This window comes from Bufo gargarizans, chromosome 1 (assembly GCF_014858855.1).
Source record: "Bufo gargarizans isolate SCDJY-AF-19 chromosome 1, ASM1485885v1, whole genome shotgun sequence".
Lineage (NCBI taxonomy): Eukaryota > Metazoa > Chordata > Amphibia > Anura > Bufonidae > Bufo > Bufo gargarizans.
In genome coordinates, this window is record NC_058080.1 from 457,828,052 (window position 1) to 457,851,610 (window position 23,559).

The 23,559-nt window shown below is 42.8% G+C and overlaps 1 protein-coding gene across 3 annotated transcripts in view; it reads left to right on the top strand.

Moving 5' to 3' along the window:
- MAMDC2 (MAM domain containing 2) overlaps positions 1–23,559 on the top strand; it is a 113,062-nt gene that overhangs the window by 86,744 nt on the left and 2,759 nt on the right. The window contains exons 8-13 of one of the 3 annotated variants that reach the window (XM_044287256.1): positions 3,587–3,724; positions 8,439–8,704; positions 9,761–9,854; positions 11,685–11,837; positions 13,083–13,345; positions 15,263–15,347. In XM_044287256.1, coding sequence (XP_044143191.1) covers positions 3,587–3,724; positions 8,439–8,704; positions 9,761–9,854; positions 11,685–11,837; positions 13,083–13,345; positions 15,263–15,347 — 999 coding nt within the window. Of the gene's footprint in view, positions 1–3,586; positions 3,725–8,438; positions 8,705–9,760; positions 9,855–11,684; positions 11,838–13,082; positions 13,346–15,262; positions 15,348–23,559 lie in introns of those variants that run through there. The other 2 variants (XM_044287266.1, XM_044287275.1) reach the window with 2 other exon arrangements.

Genomic DNA, 23,559 nt, shown 5'->3' on the forward strand with positions numbered 1-23,559 from the left:
CCTAGGCCACGTGACCGATGAACGTGTCATCACTGGCCTAGGAAAAGCTGGAGAAGGCTGTGGTGCTCACAGGAGCACCGGTGCCTTCTCAAACAGCTGGTGCCCGACCCCACCAATCAGATACTGATGACCTATCCTGAGGATAGGTCATCAGTAGTAAAATCTCAGAAAACTCCTTTAAGTGCTGCAGTTCCTTCACAGTATTTTACTGCACTGCAATATTCCAGCCACCCACTGTAAAGGGAATTACATAATGATCCATTTGTATTGCAGTTTTGTGGCCATATGCATTTAGATTGGCAGGGAGCCTACAGGTTGGACCTGTACATTTTTTTCAGCTTCACCCTGATCGGGTGTCTGGGGTCCACAGCATACTCAGCTGTGTGAGCTTGCCCCCCAACACACTCTTAGCGTCCAGCCACTGTTAGCACGTGGCCCACCCCACCGCTGATCAGCGAGTTTGAATTTTTATTTTTTTTTTCACATTTTTTGGGGCTTTTTTTTATTTAGTTTTATTTTTTTCTGTTAGGTTTAGGGCAAGTACGCGAACACTCGTGCCGCCACACACACACTAAATAAAGTTTCCCACACACGCGCTCACACACACTCCCCTATGGCCCACCAGATGTTCTCGGCCGAGGAGGCATACGCCCTGCTTGCCTCCGAGAGCCCCAGTGAGGACGAGGATGACCCCACTTTTCTCTTGTCATCCGCATCCTCCTCATCATTAAGTGATGATGATGAGCCCCCAAGACGGCCGAGACGCTGCCAGGTGGAGCAAGGGGACCCCCATGCCAGAGACCCTGTAACTAGTACGAGCAGCTCTGGGGCTCGTACTAGTTTTCCAGCCTATCAGAAGTCCACCTGAGCCCCCTACTGGTAAACTTGCCTGGTGTACCCCAGAGGATTTTGAGCCCATGATTCCTGATTTTGTTGGCCAATCAGGGATCCAGATTCGCACAGTGGGCTTCACTGAATATGACTATTTTATTTTATTTTTTCAGTGACCACTTTGTGAATCTGATGGTGGAGCAAACAAACTTGTTCGCCCAAAAGTTAATTGCTCAACACCAGGGCTCCTTTTTGGCTAGGTCCGGTGGCTGGACTCTGGTCAGTGCAGCCGAGATGAGGACGTTTTGGGGCCTCGTGCTGCACATGGGCCTAGTCAAAAAACCTAGTGTCAGGCAGTACTGGAGTGGGGACGTCCTCTACCAGACCCCACTCTACTGTATGGCCATGACACGTTCCCGTTTTGAGGCCATCCAGAAATGCCTGCATTATGCAGATAATGCAGCATGTCCCCCCCAAGGTGATCCTGCCTATGACCGCCTGTACAAAATCAGGCCGGTCATCGATCACTTTGGGGCCAAATTTTTGGAGGCCTATGTACCTGGAAGGGAGGTCGCGGTTGATAAGTCTCTCATTGCTTTCACTGTGTGATATGCAAAGTAACCGTGGACCCCTAGTTATGGGTCTTGAACACAGTGACAGACACTTAATATGGTGGATTTGGTGATCTCTGTAATGGGGACACCCCTTTGCTCGGTTTTCCTTCCGGGATATCTGGCTTTCACTGTGTTGAAGACCCATAACTGGGGCTCCACGGTTATTTTGCATATTACTGTTTCCCAATGAGCTTTGCACTTTGGATTGCTGTGTCGAGACTCTTAAAGGATAACTGTCACACTTAGACCCTAATTTAAATTTTCACATATGTAGTTACTAATAACATGATATTCCAGAATCAGTTACTATTAGACTGACTTACCCCATATTTAATAAGATTCAGCCCTTAGCAACCAGTCTGCATAAAACTGCAATTTCACTATTCAGTTAAGATGGCCGCCACTGCCCTCACCCTGAGGCTAATCCCGCCTGCCCTCACTAGCCAGTAACCATAGCCCCCCAAAAGTGTCAGTAACCAGAGCTCTCCCCCTAAAGGGTTAATCTCCTGCAGCACAAAGGGGTCCTCTTACCACATGTTGCTTTCATTTATACACTGAGCAGATGGCAGATCTCCCTTCCCTGGTCTGCGCTGATTCAACTCTGCATTGTCCCAGTCTGCTGAGTGAGGGAGCGTCTGCCAAGCGCAGGGACAGGGAGACGTGCACACAGCCCAGGCACTGTTATCAGCTGCTGGGGAGGACCTGGCTTTAATCATTTACTTACAGTCCCTGGCTGTCAGCAATCTGACCTTGCAGGCTGCCTGCTTCTGCGTCCTCCGTCCTTGGACGAAACGTGCCTAGAAACCCTATTTTAACCAGAGGTAAAAGTAGGCAGTACAGGGAACAAAACTGTGGAATTAAGGGGTAATTGAATACACAGTGAAAAGTTGAAATAGGGCCACCAAGGAGATATTAATCACCACAATCCAATACTCAAAAAAATAAATAAATATGACAGTTATACTTTAAATGAGCCTCCACTGTGTTTTCTGTAGCTGGTCTCCCTAAGATCAGCTATTGTTTTGTTTGAGTAGTCTCCAAGGCATTGCTCCCGGTTAGCCAGAATCCTACTCCACAGTGATGAGGGGCAACACCCCGAAACAGCTGTCTGTGGATGGATAACTGGCTTAGGTCTTCCCTGTCACATCCTTAAAGCTTGTAAAAGAGCGGGATCTTGACATAGGGGCCACTTAATATGGTGGATTTGGTGATCTCTGTAATGGGGACACCCCTTTGCTCGGTTTTCCTTCCTTTGAGGGATATCTGGCTTTCACTGTGTTGAAGACCCATAACTGGGGCTCCACGGTTATTTTGCATATTACTGTCTCCCAGGGAGCTTTGCACTTTGGATTGCTGTGTCGAGACTCTTAAATGAGGCTCCACAGTGTTTTCTGTAGCTGGTCTCCCTAAGATCAGCTATCGTTTTGTTCTACCCTGTGTCAAACCTGTCACTGTCTCACAATATATATATATATCTATATAGATATCTATATAGATATCTATATATATCTATATATATATATATCTATATATCTTTTAAAAAATATTTGAAAAATTCCATTTGAATTAAGAATTCAAATCACCCCCTTTCCCAATTGTACATAAGAAAAATAAATAATAAAAAATAAACATAATTTAATATCACTGCGTCAAAAAGTGCAAACTATTCAAATATATATTTTTTTATCCCATACGATTAATGCCGTAATGAGAAAAAATCAAGATGCCCGAATTGCAGTTTTTTTTAGCACCTTGCACTCTGAAAATAATTGAAAAAAGTGACCAAAATGTCATATGTACCTCAAAATGGTACCAATAAAAACAAATGCTCGCCTCGCAGAAAATGAGCCCTTACACACTTCTGTAGATGTTGTAAATATATAAAAGAAGTGGGTGTCAGAATCTTTTAATCTTTTTAAAAGTAGTACAAAAATAATAATGCCGTAAAAACAAAACGCAAAAAACAATGGTGATGCAGAAAGTAACAAGGAACATGTTGAATGAGATCAACACCTTTGTCTGTAATTTTTTTTTTTTATATTACTTCCGCTGTATGCTAGATAGACAAAATGAAAGGGGAGAATACAGTATGTGCATTTTAACAAAATTCCTTCTCAGACGTAAAGTATATATTTTTGCAGGGGCAGTATTCAATGCACAAGAAGCTGGCTGTGATTTTGAGAACGATCTCTGCAAATTCCATCAAGATAATAAAGAGTGGAGCCGGGTAAAAGTGAAGCCCAATGTCTACAGAATGGGAGACCACACCACCGGACTGGGTACATTATGAAAAGCCCATTCAGCGAGTAATGCGAACTATTAATTGCGCTTTATTGTTACTAGCTGTTTTTTTTTTGTGTTTTTTTTTTACTTAAAGGGGTATTCCTGTTAAATTGGTGGGGGTCTTAATGCTTGAACCCCCACTGAGCACAAGAACGGGTACTATGTACTCCTCAGAGTCCCATGAAATGATCTGAGTGACAGGTTGGATGGGCGAACTGACGCTCCATTCATCTCTCTTGAAGTTACGGAAATAGCCAAGAGCTGTACTTTTGGCTAGTGTTGGAACTTCCGGAGAGATGAATGGATTGTCAGGAGCGGTAGTACGCATGTTCGACCTGCTGCAGTCTTCATTTGGGGGTGGGAGGGGTCCGAGGGTACAGGGTACAGTTTTTGTGATCGGTGGGGGTCACAACGGTAGGACCCCCACCAATCTAATGTTTATCCTCTATTTGTGGAATAGGGGATAACCTTTAAAGCAGTGGTGCACAACCTTTTCTGGTTGGGGGCCACATTGTCAACCTGAACCAATTCCAAGGGAGGAAAATAAAACTTAAAGGGGTATTACCAACTGAAATACTGTATTTTTGGCATATTGAACATACAATATATTCTATAAATGTTTAGTTACAGTTCCAGGACTCCACTCTAATAGGAGAATACATGAAAGATACATGTAAAAAGCCATAAGACATAGACATACATTTTACCAGATGTTTGGGGGCCGCACAGAATGGTATCGAGGGCCGCATGTGGCACCCGGGCCGCAGGATGTGCACCCCTGCTTTAAATGGTTTCTGTCACCAGAATTAACCTTATTAAACTAGCTGATATTAGCGATGTGCGAATGTCAGCTGAGCCTAACTAGCCTATTCCTACTTTTATCTATGCCCCTCCAGAAATATAACTTGTATAATATGCTAATTATCCTCTAGGAGCGGGGGACGTTGCCCCCCGCTCCTAGAGTCTCCGTTCTCCCACCTCTGGCCACGCCCTGCTACACTAGATTGACAGGGCCAGGCAGCGTTGGACTCCTACTGCCGGCCCTGTCTGCCGTGTAAATCTCGCGCCTGCGCTGTCCCGTTCAGTATTCGGCGCAGACGCAGTGAGTGAAGGGCGCTCGTCGGCTGCCAGCTTCCTCACTGCGCCTGCACCGAATACTGAACAGCGCACAGGGCCGGCAATTGGAGGTGAAGGATGCCTGGCCCTGTCAATCTAGTGTAGCAGGATGGGGCCAGAGGTGGGAGAACGGAGCCTCTAGGAGCAGGGGCAACGCTCCCCTGCACCCAGGGGCTAATTAGCATATTATAAAAGTTATATTTCTGGAGTAACGGAGAATAGATAAAAGTAGGAATAGACTAGTTAGGTTCAGATGACATTAGCACATCGCTAATATCAGCTAGTTTAATAGGGTTAATTCTGGTGACAGAAACCCTTTAACAACTTGAATGCCCCTTTAACCATACTGTGAAAAAACTGTATGCATGTAAAAACAAAATAGTGTCAAGATGTATTTGTAGCTGTGATACTAAAGTCTGACCCATTGAAGGGGTTATCCGGGTAAAGATAATGATGACCTCAGGATAGGTCTGAGTCCCGGCACCCCCGCTGATCAGCTGTTTCAGGGAGCCGCTGCTCTCACTGGAGCTCGGTCACTGTCATCACATGGAAGAGGCTGCAGTGCCAAGCATCTTAAAACAGCTAATCAGTGTGGTTCCAGGAGTCCTTTGGATGGCTCATCAATAGTAATTCCTTGGTAACCCCTTTAAAGGGAATCTGTCAGCAGTTTTATACTGCTGGGTCCCTTTCTTGAATTGACCCGGCCATTTTCCTAAAATCTGTATTGAACAGCTCCAGCACAAGCCAAGCGTTAGAGCTGTTAAATACACAGCGTGTGCTGAAGTGACCTCATGCCAGCATAGAACTGGTGACAGATTCCCATTAATGCACCATGAAGTAATGTTATCAACAGCTGGAGCCTGGCTAAAATTGACAGCCTGTCTCCTGCTGTAAATATGAGATACCTCTGATCCTGGATGTTTATCTGCTTAACTGCTGTCGTTGGTTTAAAGTGGCCTAAGAAAGGTCCAACGTTTGCCATGGGCATCTGACTATTAGGCCATGGCAGAGTCATGGTAACACACACATGGTTAATTATCGCCGTTGCTGTGGGTTATAGCATGTTTTTAAGATTCGTTAGATTTTGTTAAAACATTTTTATTAGGCAAAATATCAGCGGTCAACACAAAAGATATCACTGTGCACCAAACACCAAAAATAAAAGTGGTTTTATTATATTCCTAAACCAAAGACCTCACCAGATCCCAGTTTGGACAATCATATCAGTACTGGCCTTTACTGTGCTTCAAGGCTGAAGTAAATAACATTTCTGGCATCTTTTGTAATAGCCATGCATCCACATAAAAATATCAGACAGGTATGGAAACTCATCTGCAGTCTGATCATGAGCGGTAGATCTTATTTCGCAATTTGGTTTTGGGATGCAAAATATATGTGACATTTCTTATGTTTTAATGTAAATGTAGTATTTATTGCAACCTCAACAACCAGAAGTCATTTGGGTTTACCTAAAGGGCAGAAGTCTGAAGACTAAACATACCAGATATAAAAAATGGCCCAATTTTTTATTTTTTATTTTTTATGATAACAGTTTGATAGGGATTCTTGCATCTTTGACACAGTATTCATTGGCATGATCTTCCCACAGTAAACATACATGTATTTGAGCTTAAAAATATATTATATTATATATTTTTTGCCCACTGAGCATACACTCTCTTCCCATACTTCTCTCAGTGTGACTATTATAGTGTATTTAAAGGGAATCTGTCACCCTGATTTTGGACCATTTTCTACAGTAATACATGTGTAGTAATTCAGATATGGAGTCCAGATCACTAGTTAGTATTTTCCTACTGCCCCCTGGTTCTCCCACTGCCAGCACAAAACATAATGGAGAGGACTCATGTGCACATGCACTGCAGTCCTGACAATGTATCGGTGCAGCTCTGAGTGATTACAGCGGGGAAACTGGAGGGAAGGGGGGGGGGGCTTCGGCTTATAGTAGAAAAAAAAAATTGTGATCTGGACTCCATATCTGCAGGGTCCCTTTCTTGTGTATTAGTGTAGATAATAGTCCAAAATAGGGGTGACAGATTCCCTTTAAAATATTATGTTTAATTAATCCTTTAATGACCACTACACATAAGTAAACAGTACGTGGGCAGGAGGGGTGTATGAACAAGCTCACAAGCTGAGCCTGCCCCATACATGGCAGTTACTAGCTGTATACTACAGTTGACATCGACTGGCAATGACCAGGATTGGAGATAATGCCAATCCTGATCATTTAACCCCTCAGGTTAGTCAGGGGGAGGGTGCTCCCTCTGTGACCTATGATTAGCACCCCCACTGAGACACTGCAACTTTCTGATTGGTTACTATGGCAGTGAGGTCTGCTATAGGAAACTGCCTATCCAAGGATTAATAGGAATCCTGTGAAAATTAAACCGGCTGCATAGTATGGATTGCAGTCTATGGTGTAGTCGATCGAATGATTGCATGTTGAAATTCCCTAGGGGTATTAATATATATATTATCTCTTTTAAAAAATATTTGAAAAATTAAGAATTCAAATCACCCCCTTTCCCAATTGTACATAAGAAAAATAAATAAATAATAAACATAATTCGATATCACTGCGTCTGAAAGTGAAAACTATTAAAATATAATTTTTTTTATCCCATACGGTTAATGCCGTAATGAGAAAAAATCAAGATGCCCGAATTTCTGTTTTCTAGCACCTTGCACTCTGGAAATAATTGAATAAAAAGTGACCAAAATGTCATATGTACCTCAAAATGGTACCAATAAAAACAAATGCTCGCCTCGCAGAAAATGAGCCCTTACACACTTCTGTAGATGTAAATATAGAAAAGTTGTGGGTGTCAGAATGTATGCGACGCAAAAAAACAAACAGACCTTTTTTCAAACGTTTTAATCTTTTTAAAAGTAGTAAAAAAATAATAAAGACCATATAGGTTTGATATGTCAGTGAATGCTGTAAAAAAAAAACGCAAAAAACAATGGTGAAATTTTTATTTTCAATTTCACCACAATTTTTATTTTTTGTTTTAGACATGGTAAACTGAATGTTGCTTTTAATACACAACTTATCCTGCAAAAAACAAACGCTCATACAGCTACAGTATGTGAACAGAAAAGTTTAAAAGTTGTGGCTCTTGATTAGTGTAATGTGTGATGTTCTAATTGGGTCACTTACCCCCTTGTCTCTCTGAGCATAGTGAAGGTTCTGACTGAGAACGTTAAGTGATGCTAGAATGCATGGAGTGACTTCAAAAAAATTATACCCAGAAACCATACACTCCTCTAAAAAATTACATAGAATATTGTTCGCTAAACTACATGGGATGTGCCTGTGGTTTACAGTCCAATTACTGTGCAGACACAAAACTCTGCGCTAGACGTGAGGTCTCAATCTAGAGGGAGGGGGAGTGTTTCGAGTACTGGAGGTGTCTGCTCAAACTGCGACGCCCCTGGTGCATGTCCATATCTACTCTGACATGTACACATTTCCATAAATTTGCTCCTGTATTTTGTGATGAATAAATGCCCTCTTTCCTTCTGCATGGCTTTTTTTGGTGGTGTGATGACTGTGTGTACTCTTTTCAGGTTATTTCATGCTGGCAGATACAAAGTTTTCGTCTCAATCTGGATATGTTGGACGCCTGTACGGTCCAACCTTACCTGGAAATATGCAGTACTGCTTACGATTTTTTTACACGCTCTATGGGTTTTCAAAAATGAGTGATTCTTTGGCTGTTTATATCTTTGAGGAGAACCATGTTGTCCAAGAAAAAATCTGGTCAGTGCAAGAGTCACCCAGAGGAGTCTGGCTTCAGGCAGAAATCAACATTAATAAACCTATGACTTGCAAGGTACAGAATGTTTACACTATGTAACATTTATATACAGGGATATGATTATGGGTACAACCACATGGTTAGGTTTCTGCACGAAGTTTTGGAAGCCAAAACCAGGAGGGACTTCAAAAAAAGAGTTGAAATCTTATCTGTCCTGTATACTTTCTCTTCTTTCGTGATCCACGTCTTACTTTGGCTTCCAAAACTGCATGCAGAAACCTGAATGTGTAGCGGTACCCTAATGCTTTTGCTCTCCCCACACTGATCAATATGTTTCTCTGTAATAGGACCCATGCCTCAATTGTAATAGGCCCCAATTGTTTTTAATTAATGCTGATTACCGAAAATGGACCCATGTAAAGGTGACCCTAATCACCCACCAAACAAAAAACGCTCATTCGGTGGATGATCACAACTTGTTATGCAGCACCTAAAAAAATAATTTGCCAGCAGCACATCTCGCTGTGTAAATAGACATGTGCTGTAGGAATAAAATGCCTCTGTCTGGGGATGATTGTGTATGAACACTCATTCCTGATAATTGGCCAGTGTACATGTGCTGCTGGTCACCCGCTGAACAAGCTCATTTGCCAGAAGAAAGCATCATTGATGTAGCAACCAAAATTATATTTTCTGGAAAGCAGATTGTTCTGTTTAGACAATGATCTGCTGCCGATAAACAATGACTCTGCATGGGGACAAGTGACTGCAGTAGCAATCACCCGTAATCAGGCTGCAGAGGTGATTGCTGCATGTAAATGCAGCTCTCACCTCCATTCAGGGTCAGGCAATTATTAGGAACGAGCAATTCATTCCGATTTCATTCTGATTCGACTGAATTGCTTGGTCAGTCGGTCTTTGTCGAGGTGATTTTATATAACCTATTTTACACCCATTTAAGTGAAGTGTTCAAAAACAACACAATTCAGAAGAGGATTGTTTTTATTTGAATGTTTTTTTTTGTTTAGTTTTTTTAATGTTAAAGCCCCAATTAGCTTCCAGGGACTATAAACCTGAATCTACTGATTAACAGATTGACCATGACCTGAATCACTTCATTTCTCTTTCCAGGTGGTATTTGTTAGTTTGTGTAAAAGTTTTTGGGACTGTGGTCTTGCAGCACTTGATGATGTTTCAGTAAACATTGGAAACTGCCAGATAGCTGGTAAGACATATTCCATTTAAATATATTTTATTTCATGTTTATTTATTGCATATAACCATTTAACCCGTAGAGAACCCTCGCCGTACATGTATGGCGCTGGTGGACTTCACTTAAGGACCAGCGCCATACATGTACGGCAGGCTGATCGGGCGGGTGCGGGAGCTGCGCCCGCCCGATCAGCGGCACAGATCCAGTAGTCACTGACAGCCGGTCCCTTTCCGCATACGCTGGCATCGGTTAAAACACGATGCAGGCGTATTAACCCCTTGTATGCCGTAGTCAAAGCTGTGCAGTGGCGGGGACCCGATGGCAGAGAAAGCAAGCCCGATGCCTTCCATTGCCTTCTACAGAAGCCTGTGAGATCCAGCCCTTAAAGTCACAGGGGGGGTTAAAGTCACAGGTGTCTTGAGCTTTATCCTGCTGACTACCCCCCAGAGAGTGCATACGGATTTTACCTTATTTATTTATTTTATCATTTTTTTAAGTGACTCATTTTATTTACATTAATAGTTATTGATCCTTAGGTTCTCTGTTTTTACATTGTCCTGACTCTATTTTGTCACTAGAGCATCTATCTATCATATACCTGGGACCTGTGAGTTCCCTTTTTCTTTTATACCTGTTTCCATAAAACTACTTTAAATACGCTTTTAAGCTATGTACAGTATCTAATATACTATACCTAAGACTAAGGGAGTGGCGCTAATCACCTTTTATTTCACGGACTTTCACTGTCAGACTAGTGAGATTGCCTGACCATATGGCGGTTTTTGTCCCATCTTCAAACCACAGGTGTTTGACTGTACCAAACACTCCTATTCTAGCTGCCTTCTCTGACTCAATTCTTTGTAATTCTCAGTCCCCACCACCACCCCACTTCTGTCGGCGCCCATATCTTTTTCATCCCCTCTGGGATTTCACGATCCCTTAGGATTGGAATAACTTCCCTCTTTTCCTTTTGTTTTACACTGTCTTACTACATTTCACACATTGATCTTAGCATAAAGTCAGCTGGAGTAAGATGATCCAAAATTATTATGAGGTGCATGCCTACACCGGCACAGCCATCCCACGGTCATGTGAATCGGGCCTTCGAGTCTACTCTAGCAAGGTATATATTTGCCTGTACAATACTAACAATTCCAATAACTGTCTACCCTCACAGGCGTTATGGTCATCTGTATATTTTTGTCCTACTGTCCTCTCTATGAAATAATTGACAAAAGCAACAGTTTTGCTTAGGCTCACACCAACACTTCACTCACATTCATTGTTTGCAGGATCATATGGTTTTCAATTTTGCATTGTATTTAAACTATGGTAATTGCTGAATTATGTTACCTTTACCTTCTTATACAGTACCTCCAACTGATTTTATATCAGTGAGAGCCTAGAAGATGAGAACATGCAGGGAGGGCTGGAGGTGGCATTAATGTGACCCTTGAAAAGGGAGGGTTCTCTGGTACCAGTCCTGCTGTGACCACTGAAAGGGGAGTGGGATTGGGTGGACAGTTCTGCATGTGGGCTGGTCACTACCGCACTAGGCAAAACTGCATGTAAACATGCAATTCTGTAGTTTTACAGTAATTGTAGACTATGACATTTCTCATTTTAAGTATATTTTAACCAGAATCAATATGGTTCTGCTAGGAGCCCAAAACAATTCAAATCTGCAAAATTGTGTCATTTGTTTTTCACACATTGTTGCAGTGATAGAATTGGTTGCAATTGTGCACTTATCTTTTGTCATCATTAGTAAGATTGGTAGGTATGACATTTTTACAAAATGTACATGTGTACAAATCTTACATGTCTTTCCTTTTATTAAAGATAGGTTGCCTCCAATCCCTGGAAAATGTACGTTTGAAAGAGATGATTGTGGATTTCAACAAGAATGGCAAAGAAGAGGAACCTGGCATAGGATACGAGGGCCAACACCTACATCTTACACAGGACCAAGGGGAGATCACACTTCTGGGGTAGGTGAGTCCTGTGTTGTTGATTTTCTGTAGTCACTTGATAGCAAAGAATAAAATACTGAGATCAGTTTACTGTCAGGATAGGCTTTGTAATCTTTACCTTTGTACTGCTGTACTCACACCCAAGTCTTCTTCACATATTAAGCCATGTTCAAATCTGCACCAGGGGCTTTGATTGGTGCCACTATTCCATCACTATTGCAAAAATTGTGTGGGCAGACCCCATTATAAGTCAGCGTGGTCTGTTGGGAGCTGTTTGGATCTACCATACAACAGATCCGGCACATAAAACAAGGTCACTTTACTTTTACCATTTTGATAAATGAGGCCACAGGTAATTAATATACTAAACTTTAGCCTGGATTTTCTGCAGTGGCCATGGTAATGTATTTTGCTGTACAGCCAAGGTGCTGTCTTGTAGCTCTGCTAAGACCAGACTTATTAACTACCGGTAACTACCAGGGGGTGGACTTAGTGTATCACCCTGGTCACCTAAACAGTCTGGCAATATTAACTGTCTGTTGCCCATACATTGCTGTTAGCATCGCACAGTGCATGACAAGATAAGTGCCTAACAATAAATCACAACATTTAACTTTGCAACATTAAAATAACCCTTTTGGCAATAATTAGTCCTTTGCAGTAGTGCTCTGCATCGGCAACAAATCATGGTAAACGACTGCAGACTACTGCCCTGTGGCTGTTCCGTGAAAACCCTGCTTAAATAAGCAGCATTTGCATCTTTCTAAAAGGAGGAAACAATAGGGCACATTTATCAAGCAAGTTTTCTGGCATATAAAAGTTGCACATTTTTAGGCAAAAGGCTTTCTCAAAAATGTGTGACTTTTTCAAATTCTCTTGCCTCTTTTTAGAAATGTGGGTGTAGCTTAACTTGGGGGGTGGAGCTACATCAGCCACATACATTTACTTTAATTTACACCAGAAAACTGGCATAAATCATAATTGTCATAGATTGCAGTTTGTGGCACACAAACAACACCAGATGCAACAAATTTACTAAGGGATGTGCATCTCTTAATTATCTGGTCATCTTACTCTAGTGAAATATTTACGAGGATTGGTGTATGAATCACCAGTGTTTAGCAAATGGGCCCCAATATGATTTACACCACAAAGAAGGAAACCACTGACGGATATATACATATATACTGTACATATCTGTTCATGTCATGATAGGACATTGTATACGAGTATGATGTTTAATATGGTTTTATTTCTTTCCTTTAAGGATACTATATGTACATTGAAGCTACCAACATGTTCTATGGGCAAAAATCAAGCCTTATCTCAAGACCACTTTGGGCAATTTATGGGAAGCAGTGCTTGACTTTCTTTTACCACATGTATGGAGCTGGCACTGGACTGCTTAATGTATATTTGAGAGAGGAAGGTCGCAGGCACAAGGAGATTCTTTTATGGACTAAAAGAGGCGAACAAAGTATCAGCTGGTTAAGAGCACAGATAGAATATGAGAGCCAAAGGCAACATCAGGTAAGAGACAGGTTTGGAAAGGGCTCCTATGTGATCCCTTTAATTGTAGGCAATATGTAAAAGGAAAATGAATTGTCAAACTGGACCACACCTTGTGGGTAGAGCCACTCCTGATGAGTTTGCTGCGGGTTTTCCACAGCAAATATAGCCGAAATCTGCAGTGGTAAAATCTGTACCAAACCGTGCAAATTTTTCTACAATTTCTGGTGTGGACACCCTGCGGATCTGCCGCATTGCACCCCCTGCATTGTAAACTGTAAAAATTGCAGCAGATATCCGCAACATAAATTGACATGCTGTTGATAAAAAGAAAAAACTCACTGCATGTCAAAATATGTGCGGATTACAGTGCGGGCATAGTGTGTGGATGAGATTTTTCAAAGTCTGACCCACTTTGACTGTACTGTAAATGCTGTCGATTTTCCTCATGCAATTCTGCTGTATACAATCTGCAGTGTTTATAATGTCTATTTGTACCCTAAGGCATAGTTGCCAACTGTCCCAAATTTGCTAGGACTGTACTTGACTTTCAGAGACAGTATTGGCAAATTCACACTGTCCTGGGTCAAAATGGTCGGTGCTAGCACAAACCACTCCCATAAGTGTCTGTTTCTGGGCTGGTGCTGGGTGTTCCCCAGGGGTGGGAATTATATGTCCCGATTTTACCAACTGAGATGTTGGTAAGTATGCCTATGGCCTGTTTTACACGGTCAGTATTTGGTCAGTATTTTGAATCTATTTTTATAAGCTAAAACCAGAAGTGGAAACTACAGAGAAAAGGTATAATTGAAATATTTGTGCCTCTTTAGGACCCATTCCTGGTTTTGGCTTACAAATTAAATACTGACCATGTGAAACAGGCCTAAGGATGAGACCCAAATGGTACACCACCCGTGGCAGCCAATGGCCACAAAAGGCAACTCGTGAGGCTACTGTCATGTGGCCAGACACACTGTCTGGTATTTCCCTAAAAAGATGTACAGGGATAGAAAAACATGGTTTAACATGGTTGTTTCTTTCCCGAAAAAGTACCACACCTGTCCATGTGATGTGTTGTCATTTGGACTAAACCACAATACCAAAAATCAGCCATTTTTTCTAGTTCAGATTTTTTATATAGTCAAGGCCAGAAAAGGAGCTTCCTTCTTCAAATATAGAAATATGAATGTGATACTTTGATCAGGTCTTTGTTTGGTAGAGGGCTGAGTTATGCAAGTGCATGTGAATTTGTCTGAAGAGCTTTGTTATCACATTAGTACAGAGCTGTGAAAACAATTTGTCTGATTTCTTCTATTTTTTTAACAGCTATTGACACTTAAAAAGATATTCTGACTACAGATATTTATGAAATGTCCACAACATACAGTATGCCAACCTATGAGGAGTCTGAGAGTCATGGATATACTGTACATTGAACGCAATGCTACATAAAGAATCAGCAGTTATGCAGTGACTTCCTTGTAGGCAACCACTGATCCTGGGGAACCAACAAATGACAACCAAGAGATAAGTTAGGCTACTTTCACACTTGCGGCAGCAGGGTCCGGCAGGGCTGTGTTTTTTGTCCGGCCGCCTCTCGGCTTGTTTGCAGTGCTGCAGCCGGACCTCCGGCCCACGCCCTATATAGTGAATGGGGCCGGAGCGGACTTCCAGCGCCACTAGCTTTAGCACGGATCCGGCAGGCTGTTCCCCCACCAGAACAGCCTGCCGGACCCTTCTGCTGCAAGTGTGAAAGTAGCCTTACTCGCAAGGGAACCCACTATCTGAAATTCAGTTGCTCATCATCAATGAATCCTTTTAATAACCTCTTGGTGATAATTAATACATATGTGACGGATGCATATATTTTCTCCCATCAGAACTTTCATGTTTGTAATTAGACATCAGATATAACCATGTGAACTTCCTTTTACCTAGATTGTGTTTGAAGCTATTCGTGGGATTTCAATAAGAAGTGATGTTGCGCTTGATGACATAATATTTCAGAACAAACAATGTGGGGGTAAGTAATTACATTACTATGTCAGTAATATAAATGTTCCAACGATGATGAACAGATGCTCAAACAAGCGAAGAGTAAAAACCATCAAGTGTCTGACCTAATGAAAAACTCATACTCGCCTACTCCCCGCTGATTTTGCACCCTGGTTCCATTTGGCAGTCTTTCAGTGTGTTTACTTCTGGCTGAGGTTGTGTGCACTATTACAGCCAATGACTGGCCTCAACGGTGAGGTGTCCCCATCTGGCACGCGACGCAGCAGTGATTTGTCGCTTGGTGTTATGTCACTGCTGTGGCCAGTCATTGGCTGCAGTGTCGCAAGTGACCCTGTTTGTCCCCCAGCTGGAAGTACACAAGCTGGGGACTGGAAGTTCGCCAAACTGAGCCAGGGTGCTGGAGCAGAGTAGTGGGCTGCAGGTGATTATGATTCTTTCAATAAGTCATAGTACGCAGACTTGAATAATGACCTAAACCTGGAATAACCTTTTAAAGACCAGTAAAGTGTTTTCCTCCACTGTGTTCCAGTGGTTATCTTTTTTTTTTCTCTTCAGTGTAGCTGTATGGGATCTTGAATTTTGCTGGGCAGGTTGAAGTTTTAAAGGAACCATCTTGGGCACATATAATGGGGGGTCAGCAATAAAGATTTTTTTGGGGATGTATTTTTAGATTGTTTACTGAGTGGTGTCACCACATTCCAATGTCCATAACATTTTTAGCTGGTTGTTTTGTAGTTTTCATTGGTATTTATTGAGGGAGATAACATGGAGGTTCAATATTTAAACCCATATAGGGACAGGAGGAAGGTCTGTGATCTTCTTTCCCTCCCTCCACACTGGCTGCTCATCCCCCCTCCTCCAGACTAAAATGAGAGCTGCAAGTACAGTATATGCAGCTCTCTCTTAAATCTTCTCTATTTTAGGCTTTAAACGAGATCAAAATTGGGGCTCCAACCTAAAAAATGCCTTCAGAAACGCCCTACCCTTTCTGCAGACACACAGCCCTAACAGAACTCATTTAAAACAGTATTTTCCTTTCCTACTTGAACAAGCCCTGTTCGGGTTGATTAAAAGGTTATTGCTTCCTAATAACTGTAGCACATCTGACGCAGCTTGGGATAGATTAGGATCAGCATGTAATATGCTGGTCTTAATAAATGTTCCCTGAAATTCTTAATAACTCCTTTATGGGCCTCTAATACTGTTCTGTCTTCATACACGTTTGACATTCATACACGTCTGACATTCAGCTTAAACCATTCCTGTCTTCCAAATAAGAGGACTGTTATTTGAAGTCTAACCTGTTTATTGGTAAAACAGGATTGTTTAGTTAAACTACAAGAATACAAATAGAAAGCATAAGTATAGAGTATAGATAGCATGTACTGTAACGTTTGCATAACACTGAAGCACATGGTAAAATGGCTGCCTAACATAGGACTACGTGTCTAACTAACAGTAGTAACAACTCCCAGAGTAACAATGACAATTGACTGAACAGCTCCCTGTCTGGCGTCAACAGACACCACTACTAGGTCCTTCATTCTTAGCAACCCATTTTGGTCAATGGTGGGATCAAGCTTCATCAAAGAGCTATTCTTGGAGACTGTTTGACCTTTGCTGAGGTAGTCTATTTCCTTAGCATGACATTCACGTTGTATCGTGCAAATTATTATGTTTTTGGACCTTTCCAGATTAGGAGCAGTAAAGGCGTGTTTGCAGTGATGCCAACCTTTGCAGGGCTTATGGCTCACAGGTAATGTCGACTTGTAAGACTGAGCTATATGAACTACACAAGCTATAGCACAAACGAACAACATCCAGGTGGCGAACCTGTTGAAACTATGGGATTGGAGTTACTGTATGTAGAACAGATACTTCAGGTCAGATTTCTTCATCATCATCTGGATCTACCAATTCAAACGCGTCGGATCTGATGCTGCAAGACGTTGAACGGTACAGGAATGCAGGACCCGTAAACCATGTTGTGTCCTTAAGGTGGCTTGGTGCAACAGATCTAGTCATGTGGTCTGTAGGATTATGCTGTGTAGGCACGTCGTGCCACTGTTTAGGACAAGTGGATCTCCTGACCCTTAGCACCCGATTGCTGACATAGACGTAAAAGCGTCTTATTTTGTTGCAAATATATATCCTAGGACTACCTTGCTGTCAATGTAAAGCTCGACTTCTTCTATTTCCAGGTTCATTCCTGTCGTTATAAGCTCAGCCAACTCCACTACAAGCACAGTAGCACAGAGTTCCAGTCCGGGTATCTTGTGTTCGCTGAGTGGCGCCAGTTTGGTCCGGCTTATAACAAACACTATATGGCATCGTTCTTTGACGTCTATGGTCTTTAGGTATGCTATGGCTGCAATTACCTTGACTGAAGCGTCACAGAAGACATACAGTCTTTGCATCTTGACTTCAGTTGATGGCATGGCATGGAAGCATAGGGTCGTGCCACGTGAAAGCTGGTCGAAGCTTCGAGAGACATCTTCCAACCTGTCCACAGGTCTTTTTTCTCCGTGGGAAGCTGATCATCCCAATCAGACGTCTCTGTGGTGAAGTCTCTTGACATCATTTTACCTTGGATGGTAACAGGCGCTACGAATCCCAGAGGATCATATAAGCTGTTCATGGTGCACAGAAATCCTCTGCGTGTGAAGGGCCTTTCTTCCTTGCTGATTTGGAAGGTGAATGTGTCTGCCTTTAAATCCCAGCGCAAACAGAGGCTCCACTGCATGGGAAGGGACTTGGTGCTAAGATCCAAGTCCTTTAGGTCACTTGAATGGTCTTGGGAGAAGGCCTATTAACTCACAGCTGTTGGAAGCGATATTCTGCAACCTCAAATTAGATAGAGCGAGCATTTCTTGGGCCCTTTTTCTCCACAAAGGATCTGACATTTTAACCATACTTTGCTTCACCCTCTCGGGCTGAATGTCTGAGACCATGAATAGCGACTGCAGGGGAAGGACTGTTTCCAAAGATGTGCACTCTCATTCGGTACTCTACAATTTCTTTATTGGGGTCGTTGTTGTGGTACCAGAAGAACCTCAAGTAGTTTCTATGTTCTTCCTTGACGAGGAAACAGTGGAACATCTGTTAGGCCTCTTTCACACGGGCGTCATGTTTTTTGCCCGGATAAGAGGCGGGTACCTTGCGGGAAAATGCGCGATTTTTCCGCGCGAGTGCAAAACATTGTAATGCGTTTTACACTCGCGTGAGAAAAATCGCGCATGTTTGGTACCCAAAGCCGAACTTCTTCACAGAGGTTCGGGGTTGGGATTGATGTTCTGAAGATTGTATTATTTTCCCTTATAACATGGTTATAAGGGAAAATAATAGCATTCTGAATACAGTATGCTTAGTATAATAGTGCTGGAAGGGTTAAAAAATAAATAAAAAAGTTAACTTACCTTATCCTCTTGATCGCGTAGTTCCCGGTCGGTCTGTTCTTTACTAGCTGTGGGCTAAAGGACCTGTGGTGATGTCAGATCACATGCTCCATCACCATGGTGATGGACCATGTGATTGGAGCATGTGATCTGACATCACGACAGGTCATTTAGCCCACAGCTAAGAAGAAGAGACCGACCGGGAACTACGCGATCAAGAGGATAAGGTGAGTTAACTTTTTTAGTTTTTTTTTTAACCCTTCCAGCACTATTATACTAAGCATACTGTATTCAGAATGCTATTATTTTCCCTTATAACCATGTTATAAGGGAAAATAATACAGTGAATAGACTGTCACCTAGAACTCATGCGTGAAAATCGATTTTCACGCAACCACATTCATTTCTATGGGGCCTGCGTTACGTGAAAAACGCAGAATATAGAGCATGCTGCGATTTTCACGCAACGCAGAAGTGATGCGTGAAAATCACCGCTCATGTGAACAGCCCCATAGAAATGAATGGGTCAGGATTCAGTGCGGGTGCAATGCGTTAAACTCACGCATCGCACCCGCGCGGAATACTCGCCCGTGTGAAAGGGGCCTTATATGTCGGCCATAAATGCTACGGAATCTCTGTAAAAGCGGAGAAGTACCTCTAGAAGTCTGTTGTTGAGGTCTGGATCAGACAGTAAGACATCATTTAGCGAGACGCCTTCGCATCTGGCGCTCGAGTAGAATACTACTCGTATCTGCCCTGTTTTTTTTAGGATGATACATCCCGAATATGGTTAAGTACCAACACTCCTCGGAGTCTTGGAGCAGGGGTGCCATTTCTGCATGGTTGTTCTGGAATATTCTTTCCATGAAGGTAAAGAAATGTTCTCTCGTCTCTGGTGTCCTCTGAAGTTTGTGCTTGAGGGAGATGAATCGACTGTAGACAAGTTCTTTGTTGTTAGGTAAGCGTTGTCTCTGGGGTTTAAATGGTAAAGGTGCGACCCAACTTTTTGATTTGTCTTTTACTATTCCTTAATCCATGATATCCAAGAACAACCTGTCTTCTATGGACATTGCGACCCTGTTGTCTTCTCTTGTCCTGTGGAAAACTGTGCACCCTAAGTGATCTTGCTCACCATCGCAGGCGTGGTCTTCACAGGAGGGATCTGCGAAAGGACAACGCACAGGAGCGCTGTGTGGCAATTCTTTTATCAGGAATCTGCTGTGACATGGCTGGAATAGGGAAGGACGTCCATTCTCAAGTGTGTTGGTGAGCATACTGTTGACTGAGGTCAGCTTCCGTGCTCCTCTTAGACAGATGTCTCCTATGATGACCCATCCTAGGTCAAGTCTCTGGGCGTATGGAGCGTTTTGGGGACCATTAATCTGTCCTCTAGACTTGTGAACTCATAGTTTGTCTCTTCCAAGGAGTAAGACTATAGGGGCTTCTGGGTCCAGTTCCAGTATCAGGTGAGCTATACTCCTCAGGTGGGGGTGGTAAGCTGCCACCTCTGGTGTAGGTATCTCAGACCGGTTGTCAGGTATGTGATTGCACTCCAGTATGGTTGGCAGGGACAAGCAGGTCTGACCATCTATGGACTCTATCTTGTACCAAGTTGCCTTCCTCCCTGCCGTCTCAACGGTACCAGCACATGTCCTTTAGGAGTAGGGAGAACCGGGCCCTACGATATTGAAGGTGTCGAAGAAGGTGGATGTAGCTAAAGACCTGTTACTTTGATCATCTAAGATTGCATATACCTTGATCGCCTTATCTCAATTGCCGACCGGATAAACTCTGACAAGGCAGATTTTTGAGCAGGACTTTCCTCCTACGAGTCCTTTCAGATCTCTGCACACTGAGAAATGACTATTGGGGTGTCTATGTCAGTGTCTTTCTGCTTTCCGTCATGCTCTTCTGCTTGGGATGATACCTGAGAGGGTGGTCCTGGATGTAAAGCTGTGTTGTGTTCTGTGCTACCGCATTCTGTGCATGTCACACTGACCTTACAGTTCCTGGCGAAGTGCAATGTTGTAGTGCAGCACCTGAAGCAGATGTTGTTTTCTTTCAGAAAATCTTTGTGGTCCTCTAAATATTTCTCCCTGAAGGCTCTGCATTTTAGTAGAGAATGTGGTTTCTTGAGCAGGGGGCATTGTTTGGTAAGATCTTTAGGTTTGTTCTCTTCTTGAGAAGACTTACACGGCTTGTAAATAGAACCTGTGGAGGCAACATTAGTTTTGTGGACTGCCACTTGTGTTTTATGAGGTTTGACACCAGGGGTAGTGGGACAAGACAATGTAAAGTCAAAACTGGGATAATTTCTGATCCTTGCCTGTTCAGCGACAAAGGCAAGGGAGAATGGTACATTATGAACCTGTTTCTAATGGGAACCATGCGTGATCCACTTCTCGTAGATTATAAGGGAGTTTTTGGACAATCGGATTGACACCTCTGGCGGTGTCCAGGAACGCGGGCCCCGGAAGATCTCCTTCTGCCTGAGCAACCTGTACCTCTATCAACAAGTCACTGAGTTCCCTGAGCTTTTGGTAACCCCTACCCACTATTCTGGGAAAATTATCAATTCTCTTATATAAAGCATTTTCTGTCACTTCTATTGACCCATAACACTAATCAAGTCTTTCCCACACCATCTTTAGGCCTTTGCCCGGATAGTTTATGTTAATGTCTCTGATTCTTTTGGCGTGTTAATCAGACTCGCTTCCAAGCCACTTTACCAAGAGATTGGACTCCTCACTACAGGAAAGATCTAAGTCCCTTATGGCGTTCTGGAAGGAGGCTCGCCATGCCCTGTAGGTCTCGGGGCGATCAGTGAACTTTATAAGTCCTTTAGTAACCAGCTCCCATTTAGCAACGAACTTAGCGAAGTCCATGGCAGCCTGGTTAGCGCCAATACTACACGGTGTGTTGTTGCTATGCTGCATGTGTGGTGTATCACCATACCTTTTAGTGGTTCCTGGCTTAGGGAAGTCTGTATAATACCGTTCTGTCACGAATGTTGTCCCTTTAAGTCGAAGCAAAGATTTTAGCTTCTGTTCTGTAGCATCGTTTTGTCGCATACCGTCCTGCCTGTGGTTCAAAGTAGGATCTTTTATACTCTGCATAAGCTGGCTGATATACTGGCTCGTAGTTGTCATTTGTCCTGGGATGCTGATGGACATATTCTGAGACGCACTGTGCTGGATCTTGTTGATCTAGGTCTGGCCCAAGTACTTTGCTGTGTTTCTCAGATTCAGGGAACTCCATGGCTTTTAGGAACTCTGCTTTGGCTACTGCAGCTGCCGCTTCTTTCTCTGCAGCAAGTTTTTCCAGAGACGCTTGCAGGCATGCTTTCTCTTCTTCCAGTGACACTTGCAGGCGTTCTCTGTTTTTCCATTGATGCTTGCAGGCATGCTCTCTCTTTCTTTAGTTGCATCTCTTCTACAGCAAAGGAAGACCTTACTTTTGCAACCTCAGCTTCTGCACAGGCGAGAGCAGCCTTTTCTTTTATTGAGGACTTGCTAGAGCAGCTTGCTTGTGACCTGGTCGTGTATGATGATGCCTGGCTAGCGGACATTGTGTGCCTTTTGCTGGCTGCTTAATGTCTATGTGCAGATGCAGTCTAGGTAGGAATGGACTTCAGCGTGGTCTGGGTCGCGCTGCACTTGCTGGGAGCTGCACTCTCACTTCTTGTGACTGTATGGCAGCTGCTGCAACCTTGTACACAGGACCACGTGTGTGATGGTGGGCTCTGTATGGTCAGATCCACTATCGCTGGTGACTAGCATCTGTTTTACTGTTCTATCTTCATATACATTCACACAGTGTGCAGTCTTACATTCAGCATAAACCATTCCTGTCTTCCAAATAAGAGGACTGTTATTTGTAGTCTAACTTGTTTATTGGTAAAACAGGATTGTTTGATAAAAGTACAAGAATAAAAATAGCAAGTATAAGATAGTATAGATAGCATGTAATGTAACATTTGCATAACATTTGCATAACATTGAAGCACATAGTAAAATGGCTGCCTAACATAGGACTACATGTCTGTAGTAACAACTCCCAGAGTAACAATTACAACTGACTGAACAGCTCTCCATAACCTAATATCCTTGAAACAAAGGTAGATCTCTCACCAGATATGCTATTACAAGGATGGTGGAGTTTGAGAAGGAGATATGCAGAAGGACAGCTCTGCTGATGTGTCCTGGAGACTGGAGACTTCTCTTTCCCAGGATGCTTTGCACTCCCACAATGCTTTGCACCACCCACAATGCAGCAGTCTTTGTAACAGGAAAAACAAAGTGTAATACAACTTAACACCGCTAGATTGTGCCATAACCACAATAATCACTACAGAAATACCAAAACTGAGGCAAACGTGATCTGTAATGATTCTCAAACTTGGCTGGGCAGAACAAATATCAATATGATTTTTAAGAACACCAAAATATTAATAAAGGGAAGCTGACTAATGCTACTAGGTGGGAAGTGTGCTTTTGTATCCAAAAGGGAGAGAGAAATGTACTGTTATTATCCATTTTGCTTCCGTTACTGGCTGGATTCATTTTTCCATCACATTATACACTGCTTGTTTCCATGGTTACGACCAGCCTGCAATCCATCAGTGGTGGTGTCAAGGTGGGGAGTGGAGGAAACCCCCCAACGTGCGGTGTCAAAGGGTAAAAGGGATCAGCCTGGCCAAAAGGAGTAATAAGGGAGCAGGTCACCTCCTACAGTGACCCTAATCCTCTCCCTGACTCCTCACCGTATGAGCGGACCCCGATGGTAGGACGACTCATACTCAGGATTCCTAGAGACCCTAAGTCG